Consider the following 11367-nt stretch of genomic DNA (forward strand, 5'->3'; position numbering starts at 1 on the left):
CCTGTACGTCTTTGGAGTGTGGGAGGAAACCGAAGATCTTGGAGAAAACGCATGCAGGTCACGGGGAGAACGTACAAACTCCGTACAGACGGCGCCCGTAGTCAGGATCGAACCTGAGTCTCCGGCGTTGCATTCGCTGTAAGGCAGCAACTCTACTGCTGCGCCACCGTGCCGCCCAACGTGCCCATCCACACGAGTCCCCACCTGCCTGCATATGTGGCCATATCCCTCAAACCCGTCCTATCCACGCACTAATCTATAGAGAGACACAGAGTGCCAGAGTTAATCAGCGGGTCAGGCAGCATCTCTGGAGAAAAAGGTATGGGTGACGTTTCGGGTCGGGACCCTTCTTCAGACTGAAACGAAACGTCCCGACCCCAAACGACACCCATCCTTATTCTCCAGAGATGCTGCCCGAACCTGATGAGTTGTTCCAGCACTTTGTATCTATATGTGGTATAAACCAGCATCGGCAGTACCTTGTTTCCACATGTACCTGCGGAAACAGGCCCTTCAGCCCACCGAGTCCGCGCCGACCAGCGATCCCCGTGCACAAGCACTAGGGACAATTTACAATCTTTACCGAAGCCAATTAACCTACAAACCAGTACGTATTTGGAGAGTGGGGGGAAACCGGAGAAAATACACGCGGGTCACGGGGAGAACGTACAAACTCCGTACAGACAAGCACCCGTGGTCAGGATGGAACCCGGGTCTCTGGTGCCGTAAGGCAGCAACTCTACCGCTGCGCCCATCCACTTTTCTAAAGCAGTTTGTACCAATCGGGGATTGTGTTCGGGTATGGCGATACTTTACTGGACTGTATGCAAAAAAAGAATCCATTGTCCTTTGACCATTCCGCTTAAAGTAGATCTGATTTGCCGTTGATACCGAACCAGAGTGTTTCAGTATTCCCTTCACGCAACAATTGCCACCTTCAGATTTGCTGACGCTGACAGGTTGGGCAGTGGTTGAGCTGCTGCTTTACAGCGCCGCCGGAGACCCGGGTTCGATCTTAACCGCGGCTGCTGTCTGTGCGGAGTTTGTACCTTCTCCCCGTGACCCGCGTGGGTTTTTCTCCGGGCGCTCCGGTTTCCTCCCACACTCCAAAGACGTACAGGTTTGTGCGGTTAATCGGCTTTGGTTAAAATTGTCAATTGTCCCTTGTGTGCACAGGACGGTGCCAACGGATCTTATAGAAACGTACAGAATTCTTAAGGGGTTGGACAGGCTAGATGCAGGAAGATTGTTCCCGATGTTGGGGAAGTCCAGAACAAAGGGTCACAGTTTAAGGATAAGGGGGAAGGAAGTCTTTTAGGAGCGAGATGAGAACGTTTTTTTTCACACAGAGAGTGGTGAGTCTGTGGAATTCTCTGCCACAGAAGGTAGTTGAGGACAGTTCATTGGCTATATTTAAGAGGGAGTTAGATGTGGCCCTTGTGGCTAAAGGGATCAGGGGGTATGGAGAGAAGGCAGGTACGGGATACTGAGTTGGATGATCAGCCATGATCATATTGAATGGCGGTGCAGGCTCGAAGGGCCGAATGGCCTACTCCTGCACCTATTTTCTATGTTTCTAATGTACGGGGCGATCGCTGGTCGGCGTGGACTCGGTGGGCCGAAGGGCCTGTTTCCTCGCTGTATCTCTAAAGTCTAAAGACCTCTCTCTCTCTCTCTCTCTCTCTCTCTCTCTCTCTCTCTCTCTCTCTCTCTCTCTCTCTCTCTCTCTCTCTCTCTCTCTCTCTCTCTCTCTCTCTCTGTCTCTGAGTTCCATCAGCTGTTCTATCCTCGGAGAAAAGGAATAGGCGACGTTTCGGGTCGAGACCCTTCTTCGAGGTCTCTACTGGAAACGTCACCTATTCCTTCTCTCCAGAGATGCTGCTGCCTGGCCCGCTGAGTTACTCCAGCTTTCTGTGTCTATCTTCGGCTCTGCGCTATCCTTGTTGTCCAATTATGATCTCACCACCTATTAGCAAGATGTTTATTGCTGCAATAAAATTTTAATACTGTGGGCTTTCATAGTCAATCTAGCGGTGCAGACGTACATTTGTTGCTAACCTATTTCAAATACATTAAGGGCCTGATGGGCTTAAGCGGTTGTTCAGTGTTGATGGTGAATTGTCAGTGTGGATCGTGCACAATAGACCGTGTCTCCTGAGAACTGACTTGATAGTACTTAAGCTCAATTTATATTTGACCCTTAACACCCATCAGAGGCATGGCGTCGCCACCCCATCTGTCGGCTGGATTTCAACCCAAGTCTCATCAATAAGCGCTCGATAATGCATTGCTATGAAGCATTGGTAATGCAGACGGCACAGTGGCGCAGCTGGTAGAGCCCCAGCTTCACAGGCACAGGGAGCCCGGTTCGATCCTGACCTCGGGTGTTGTCTGTCTGCGTGTGCGTGCGTGCAGTTTGTACGTTCTCCCCCCGTGACCACGTGAGCTTCCTCCGGGTGCTCCGGTTTCCTCCCAAAGACATAGAAACATAGGCGCAGCGGTAGAGTTGCTGCCTTACAGCGGATGCAGCGCCGGAGACTCAGGTTCGATCCTGACTACGGGTGCTGTACTGTACGGAGTTTGTACGTTCTCCCCGTGACCTGCGTGGGTTTTCTCCGAGATCTTCGGTTTCCTCCCACACTCCAAAGACGTACAGGTTTGTAGGTTAATTGGCTGGGCAAATGTTTTTTTTTAAATTGTCCCTAGTGGGTGTAGGATAGTGTTAATGTGCGGGGATCGCTGGGCGGCGCGGACTCGGTGGGCCGAAGGACCTGTTTCTGCACTGTATCTCTAAATCTAAATCTAAAAAAAAATAGGTGCAGGAGGAGGCTATTCAGCCCTTCGAGCCAGCACAGCCATTCATTGTGATCGTGGCTGTTCATTCACAATCAATAACCCGTGCCAGCCTTCTCCCCATATCCCTTGATTCCACTAGCCCCTATCTAACTCTCTCATAAATCCATCCAGTGATTCGGCTTCCACTGCCCTCTGTGGCAGAGAATTCCACAAATTCACAACTCTCTGGGTGAAAAAGTGCCTTCTCACCTCAGTTTTAAATGGCCTCCCCTTTATTCTAAGACTGTGGCCCCTGGTTCTGGACTTGCCCAACATTGGGAACATTTTCCCTGCATCTATCTTGTCCAGTCCTTTTCTAATTTTATATGTCTCTATAAGATCCCCTCTCATCTTTCTAAACTCCAGTGAATACAAGCCTAATACACAAGAACACAAGAAAATAGGAGCAGGAGTAGGCCAACCGGCCCCTCGAGCCCACTCCGCCATTCAATACGATCATGGCTGATCCCACCCCAACCCCCTTCCCACTATCGCCCTTCTTCCCACCCAAAAGAACCGTGTGATCTCCTGGGAGTGGCGAAAAACCGGATAAAAACCCAGGCCAATTTGGGAAATAAATCCGGGAAATTCCTCTCCGACCCCAAGCTAGGCGATCGAAACTTGTCCAGGAGGGTGGGGGAGGTGGGAGGTAGGAGAGATAGCGGGGTGGAGGGGGAGGGAGAGCGGGGGGAGGGAGAGCGGGGGGAGGGAGAGGTGGAGGGAGGGGGAGAAGGGGGAGGGTGCTACACCAATGCAGGAGAGGTTTGGGTCCAACGGGTCCACTTGGTCTAGTTGACACTAAATGCTAGAGTGACTCAGCAGCATCTCTGGAGAAAATGGACTGGTGGCCTTTCGGGTTGGGAAAAAGTCTTCAGATTGATTGTAGATGGGGAGGGACTGGAAGCAAGAAAAGGCCGGGGACAAGACAGGGCTGGCAACGATTGTTGGCTCTGGACGGTGTGATCCCAAGGGCGATACCTCGTTGCCAACTGCGCAACCGTGGCACTGGTTGACCGACTTTCAACGGATGAAGGTGTCGGGTGGAGGGGAGTGTTTGTGTAAGTAACGTAAAATTAGAGGATTCATACTCATTAGAGGTTCATTCCACTGGGTTGTAAGCTACCCAAGCGAAATATGAGGTGCACACTGTAGTTCTAAGCTAAACTAAACTAGTCAAAACTAGTTCAGGCGGCATAGTGGCGCAGCGGTAGAATTGCTGCCTTGCAGCGCTTGCAGCGCCGGAGTCCCGGGTTCGATCCCGCACCAAGCCGTGCTTGTCTGTACGGAGTTTGTACGTTCTCCCCGTGGCCTGCGTGGGTTTTCTCTGAGGTCTTCGGTTTCCTCCCACATTCCAAAGACGTACAGGTTTTGTAGGTTAAATAATCGGCTTGGTATGAGTGTAAATTGTCCCGAAGGTAGACACAAAAAGCCGGAGTAACTCAGCGGGTCAGGCGGCATCTCTGGAGAGAAGGAATGGGCGACGTTTCGTGTCGAAGGAATTCTCTCCAGAGATGCTGCCTGTCCCGCTGAGTTACTCCGGCTTTTTGTGTCTATCTTCGGTTTAAACCGGCATCTGCAGTTCCTTCCTACTCCGTTGATTGTACCTGGTGTGTGTAGGGTGGTGCCAGTATGCAGGGATCGCCGGTCGGCGTGGACTCGGTGGGCCGAAAGGAGGATGAGAGGGGATCTTATCGAAACCTAGAAGATTATTAAGGGGTTGGACACGTTAGAGGCAGGAACCATGTTCCCAATGTTGGGGGAGTCCAGAACCAGGGGCCACAGTTTAAGAATAAGGGGTGGGCCATTTAGAACGGAGATGAGGAAAAACTTTTTCAGTCAGAGAGTTGTGAATCTGTGGAATTCTCTGCCTCAGAAGGCAGTGGAGGCCAATTCAATGAATGCATTCAAGAGAGAGCTCTTAAGGATAGCGGAGTCAGGGGGTATGGGGAGAAGGCAGGAATGGGGTACTGATTGAGAATGATCAGCCATGATCACATTGAATGGCGGTGCTGGCTCAAAGGGCCGAATGGCCTCCTCCTGCACATATTGTCTATTGTCTATAAAGGGGATGTGGAAGAATCTCTTTAATCAGAGGGTGGCAAATCTGTGGAGGTCAATGCCACAGAAGGCTGTGGAGGCCAAATCAATCGATAATTTTAAGGTGGAGATTTGACAGATTCTTGATAAGCAAAATGGCTCCTTCAGTACGGGTGCCAGGTGTTATGGGTAAAATGCAGGAGAATGGGGTTGAGAGGGAGAGACAGATCAGCCATGATTGAATGGCAGAGGAGACTTGATGGGCCTGATGGCCTAATTCTGCTCCTATAAGTTATGAACTTATCTCTAAACTAAATTAAATAAAGCGCTTTCATCTTTTTTTTGTTCTACTCGCCTGTTTCTGCGTTGTATTGCTAAACTAAACTAAACTAAAGATTAATTGCATCTGTCGTCAACAAACTAATTGATTTTAAGTCACAACCTCTCCCATCTTTCTTCCCTCAGTTCTCAGCGAGTCACAAAGGCAAAGGCTAGAAGCTGTGAGATTCTCCTCACGGTTTGCGTTGGCCCTATTCTACGAAGCAGGCACTCGGATTGAGGTGCCCTGGGCAGCAAAGTACATCGTTGATAATCCCTGCGTACGCTTCATTTCCATCGATAGTAAGAAGCGCAGTTCAGGTCAGTTCTGCCATTCTTCTTCTCTGTAACAACAGGTGAAGAGCGGACATTTTAAAGGTATCCCGTGGTAACAGATGCGCCACGCCATTGTTATCCGCACCTCCGGATGGTGCTTAGAGTTAGGGTGATACAGCGTGGAAACAGGCCCTTCAGCCCGACTTGCCCACACTGACCAACATGTCCCATCTAAACTAGTGCGGCGCGGTGGCGCAGCGGTAGAGTCGCTGCCTTGCAGCACCAGAGACCCCAGTCCGATCCCGACCATGGGTGCTTGTTTGTACGGAGTTTGTACGTTCTCCCCGTGACAATAGACAATAGACAAGAGGAGGCCATTCGGCCCTTCGATTCAATGTGATCATGGCTGATCATTCTCAATTAGTACCCTGTTCCTGCCCTCTCCCCATACCCCCTGACTCCGCTATCCTTAAGACCTCTATCTAGCTCTCTCTTGAATGCATTCAGAGAATTGGCCTCCACTGCCTTCTGAGGCAGAGAATTCCACAGATTCACAACTCTCTGACTTAAAAAGTTTTTCCTCATCTCAGTTCTAAATGGCCTACCCCTTATTCTTAAACTGTGGCCCCTTGTTCTGGACTCCCCCAACATTGGGAACATGTTTCCTGCCTCTAACGTGTCCAACCCCTTAGTAATCTTATATGTTTCGATAAGATCTCCTCTCATCCTTCTATATTCCAGTGACCTGCGAGGGTTTCATCCCACACTCCAAAGACATACGTGTTTGGCACGGACTCGGTGAGCCGAAGGCCCTGTTTCCGCTCTGTATCTCTGAAACTAAAACAAAAAAAACCCTCTAGTCCCACCTGCCTGCGTTTGGCCCATATCCCTCTAAACCTGTCCTGTCATTGCACCTGTCTATATGTTCCTTAAATGCCGCGATAGTCCCAGCCTCAACTACCTCCTTGCGGCAGCTCGATCCATACACCCACCAACCACCCTCTGTGTCAATAGGCCACCCCTCAGGTTCCTATCAAATCTTTCGGCCGTATTGAAAGAAATCAGAGAAGTCAAAGTGTAGAAACATGGAACTGCAGATGCTGGTTTACAAAAAAAAAGATCCAAAGTGCTGGAATAACTCAGCGGGTCAGGCAGCCTCTCTAGAGAACATGGATAGGTAACGTTTTGGGTCGGGATCCTTCTGACAAATTATCCTTGTTTAATCATGACTATCTGAAGAATTTGTGTAAAAACAAAGAACTGCAGACGCTGGTTAACACAAAAGGACACAAAGTGCTGGAGTAACTCAGCGGGTCAGGCAGCCTCTCTTGAGAACGTGTACATTTTCAGTTTTCGTGTGTTTTAGTTTTTGTTTTAGAGATGCGCCCCGCCAACCAGCGATCACCCCGTACACCAGTTCCACCCGACACACTGGGGGCGATTTACAGAAGCCAATTAGCCTAAAATCCTGCACGTCTTTGGAGTGCGGGTGGAAACCGGAGCACCCGGAGGAAACACAAGCACATCACGGGGAGAAGGTACAATAGACAATAGACAATAGGTGCAGGAGGAGGCCATTCGACCCTTCGAGCCAGCACCGCCATTCAATGTGATCATGGCTGATCATTCTCAATCAGTACCCCGTTCCTGCCTTCTCCCCATACCCCCTGACTCCGCTATCCTTAAGAGCTCTATCTAGCTCTCTCTTGAATGCATTCAGAGAATTGGCCTCCACTCCCTTCTGAGGCAGAGAATTCCACAGATTCACAACTCTCTGACTGAAAAAGTTTTTCCTCATCTCAGTTCTAAATGGCCTACCCCTTATTCTTAAACTGTGGCCCCTTGTTCTGGACTCCCCCAACATTGGGAACATGTTTCCTGCCTCTAACGTGTCCAACCCCTTAATAATCGATAAGATCCCCTCTCATCCTTCTAAAGGATCGAGCCGGGGATCTCTGACGCTGTGAGGCAGTGACACTACCGCTGCGCTGCCCTAGGTAGGTGACCTTCCGGGTCGAGACCCTTACTTCAGGCACAATAATTGTTTGCACCCTTCCTTTTGATGGGCCGTGTAGAGTCCCCTGAAGTTGGGCCCTCGCTGGTCGTTCACACCACCGTTCAATTTGGAGCTGAAAACGTGGATAAAGACAAGGACGATGTGGAGCCTCTGATCCTCGATCAACTGCAGAAGGTCCTGCCAGGACTTCCAACGCCCACAAGCGTCAAGTGCCACAAGTGGAGATTCTCACAGGTAACTTGGCCATAGTCGAGCTCTCCAGTTCTGATCTGGAATAAAATCTGGGCCTCTCATATCATATCATATCATATATATACAGCCGGAAACAGGCCTTTTCGGCCCTCCAAGTCCGTGCCGCCCAGTGATCCCCGTACATTAACACTATCCTACACCCACTAGGGACAATTTTTACATTTGCCCAGCCAATTAACCTACATACCTGTACGTCTTTGGAGTGTGGGAGGAAACCGAAGATCTCGGAGAAAACCCACGCAGGTCACGGGGAGAACGTACAAACTCCTTACAGTGCAGCACCCGTAGTCAGGATCGAACCTGAGTCTCCGGCGCTGCATTCGCTGTAAAGCAGCAACTCTACCGCTGCGCCACCGTGCCGCCCTCATTTTAGTTTAGTTTAGTTTAGAGATACGGCGCGGAAACAGGCCGCTCGGCCAACAGCGTCCGCGCCGACCAGCGTTCCCCCGCACGCTAACACTACCCTACACACACTAGGGACAATTTACAATCGTACCAAGCCAATTGGCCTACAGATCCCTACGTCTAAACTACTTGACAAAAATTGAGGGCTCAAACAATTTTATATACTTTACTAGACCAAGTGGACCCGTTGGGCCCAAACCACTCCTGCATTGGTGCAGCACCCTCTCCTCCCCCACTCCCCCCTTCCCCCTCCACGCTAACTCTCCCCTTCCCTCTCACTCACCTGCCTCCCCCCACTCCCTCCCCCTCCCTCCCCCTCGCCCTCCCTCCCCCCTCCCCTTCTTCCTCTCCCCCTCTCCCCCCCTCCCCCTCCCCACCAGGGTTGCCTCTCCTGCATTGGTGCAAACCCTCTCCAAACCCCACTCCCCCCCTCCCCTCTCCCCCTCTCCCCTCACCCCCCTCCTCCCCCTCCCTCCACCCCCTCCCTCCCCTCCTCCCCCCTCCCCACTCCCTCTCCTCCACCTCCCTCCCTACCCCACCCTCCTTCCTCCCCTCCCTCCCCCCTCCGTCCCTCCACCCCTCCCTCCGCCTCCTTCCCAGATCAACGGAGCCCCAACTATGCATGCGCTGTTTTTTAAACTTAAAAATGTGAATAACTTTAAAAATATAACTCCGATTTCAATGAAACTTCTTCCATTCGACCACAGGACGACGGTGAGTAAGGTGGGCCTAAAACTGCCGCGCTATCGTGTACCGATTTGGCTGTAGTGCAGGAACAAACGAACAAACGAACAAACAAACGAGAGTTTTAGTATATAGATGTTGACAATTTCGCATAAAAGTGCTGATGAAAGCACCAATGAGACAGAGCGGGTATTTGGCCGGATGCTGGTTTAAACCAAAGGTAAACACAAAATGCCGGAGTAACTCAGGCAGCATCTCTGGAGAAAAGGAATAGGTGACGTTTCGAGTCGAGACCCTTCTTCAGTCTTCTGCTGAACTGTATCCCAAAAATGGAATATCACTGCACCAGTGGTACACGTGGCAATAATGTACCATCGAACTCACGCCTATATATATATATACATATATTTGTGACATTTTTGCATATCTTTTATTCATTGTTCTTTATCTCCCCACATCATCGTCGAAATCTCTCGGTTCCCTTCTCCCTAACCAGTCCGAAGAAGAGTCTCGACCCGAAACGTCACCCATTCCTTCTGTCCAGAGATGCTGCCTGTCTGTACCCGCTGAGTTACTCCAGCTTTTTGTGCCTACCAGTGGTGTGAACGTTGATTTCTCTAACTTTAAGTAACCCTTGCTCTTACTCTCTCTCCGCCCCTCCCCCACCCTAGTCGTCGTACTAGTTTCACTGTCGTCCTGTTGAGTTTCATTGTCGGTATAACTCAGTTTCACCTGGCCCAGAGCCCGCTTCCTTTATCAGCGTTGTTTTTTTATATATCACTCATTCATTTGTCCTCCATCTCTCAATATCACCGTCTATAATCCCTCGTTTTCCTTTTCCCTGACTCTCAGTCCGAAGATGGTTCTCGACCCGAAACATCACCCATTCCTTCTATCTCGAGATGCTGCCTGTCCCGCTGAGTTACTCCAGCTTTTTGTGGTCTATCTTCGGTTTAAACCAGCATCTGCAGTTCCTCTTACACACACACACATATATATCTATATATATTTGTGATTTTCTTTCAGGTCATTGAGGCCGTCCCCAACGATCCAGGGCAAATGACCCTCAGCTTCCAGCCGCTCCTTGTGATCGGGGGAGACAGCTTGACCCACTCAAATTTTGACGGCTGTGTGGATTCGGCCTTGGCGGTCTTGAATGTATTCCAACGTCATCTTTAAGTGTCTCCGTTCAGTTTAGTGTGTTGTCTCGTGTACCGAGGTACCGTGGAAAGCTTCTGTTGCATGCTAACCAGCCAGCGGAAAGACAATACATGATTACAATCGAGCCATTCGCAGTGTACAGATATCCATCTTGCATCTAAGTATTTGAATGAAGGAAGGAATGAATGAACGAATGATTTCAAGAGATTTCAAGATCACAAGATCAGTCTATTGTCACGTGTACCAATTAAGGTACAGTGAAATTTGAGTAACCATACAGACATACTAAGTGAAAAGCAACAAGACACACAGCCACGTAAAATAAGATTTAACATAAACATCCACCACAGTGGATTCCACATTCCACACCGTGATGGAAAGTAATAAAGTTCAATCACCTTCCTCTTTGTTCACTCGTGGTCGGGGCTAATGAACTTTCCACAGTCGCAGCTGCCGACTGTCCAAACCCTCGCGTCGGGATGATCGAAACTCGGGATGGTTTAAACTCTCCGCGGCATTGAGCTCCCGAGTCGGCCTCCTCTTTCCAGAGACTGCGGGCTTCTCGATGTTAGAGTCCACGGGCCCCGCGGGGGTTGGAGCTTTCCAGTCGATCCCCGGCAAAGGATCGCAAGCTCCGCGATGTTAAAGGCCGGCAACTCCTCGATGCTCGGCCGCAGTGGGGACGGAGATACGGTACGGAGAAAAATCGCATCTCCGTCGAGGTAAGAGATTGAAAAAAGGTTTCCTCCAATTCCCCACCCCCCCCCCCCCCCCACATAAAACAAACCAAGAAACACGAAAACATACTGTTTTTTTTTTTTTTTTTTTTTTCTTCTTAATTTTTTTAGTTTTTATAATTGATTACAATGCATATAACAACAGTAAACCCCATCCCTCCCCTTCCCTACATAATCATGAAAACAAACAAACAAACAAAAACAAACAAATAAATAAATAAAAATACATTAAAAAAAAAAAAAACATAACTACAATGTGACAAGACAAAAGCACAAAAACATGAGGCAAGGTAATCTTCACAAGTCAAATATTTCAGTATTTTCACTGCTGGATTCAAAGAAGGTACAAAAACATGTGGCATTGAGGGGATAGTTTTACTTGCCCTTAATATGCTGCAGCACTGGGTTCCATATGTTGAAGAACTTTTGAGGGTTGCCAGACAATTCATATCTCAACCTCTCTACGTGTAAGATGCCCATTAATTCTCTTAACCAAGTCTCAAACTGAGGAGCAGAGTCTGATTTCCATAGTTTCAATATACATCTGTTGGCAATTACCATACCATATGGTAATTACCAAAACATACTTTTAACACATACTTAAAATAACAAAAACAGAAGGACGGACAGATTGTTGGCGAGGCA

General features: G+C 49.3%; 1 protein-coding gene across 9 annotated transcripts in view; it reads left to right on the top strand.

The window, feature by feature from the left end:
• The window catches only part of rnls (renalase, FAD-dependent amine oxidase), a 105832-nt gene extending 95291 nt beyond the window's left edge, over positions 1 to 10541 (top strand). For 8 of the 9 annotated variants that reach the window (XM_078413158.1, XM_078413155.1, XM_078413159.1 and 5 more), the window contains 3 exons: positions 5338 to 5511; positions 7542 to 7717; positions 9851 to 10541. In XM_078413158.1, coding sequence (XP_078269284.1) covers positions 5338 to 5511; positions 7542 to 7717; positions 9851 to 10003 — 503 coding nt within the window. In that variant the 3' untranslated portion in view covers positions 10004 to 10541. The remainder of the gene's footprint in view (positions 1 to 5337; positions 5512 to 7541; positions 7718 to 9850) is intronic. The other variant, XM_078413163.1, reaches the window with a different exon arrangement.
• The last annotated feature ends 826 nt before the right edge of the window (positions 10542 to 11367 follow it).

This window comes from Rhinoraja longicauda, chromosome 16, assembly GCF_053455715.1.
Source record: "Rhinoraja longicauda isolate Sanriku21f chromosome 16, sRhiLon1.1, whole genome shotgun sequence".
Classification (NCBI taxonomy): Eukaryota; Metazoa; Chordata; class Chondrichthyes; order Rajiformes; family Arhynchobatidae; genus Rhinoraja; species Rhinoraja longicauda.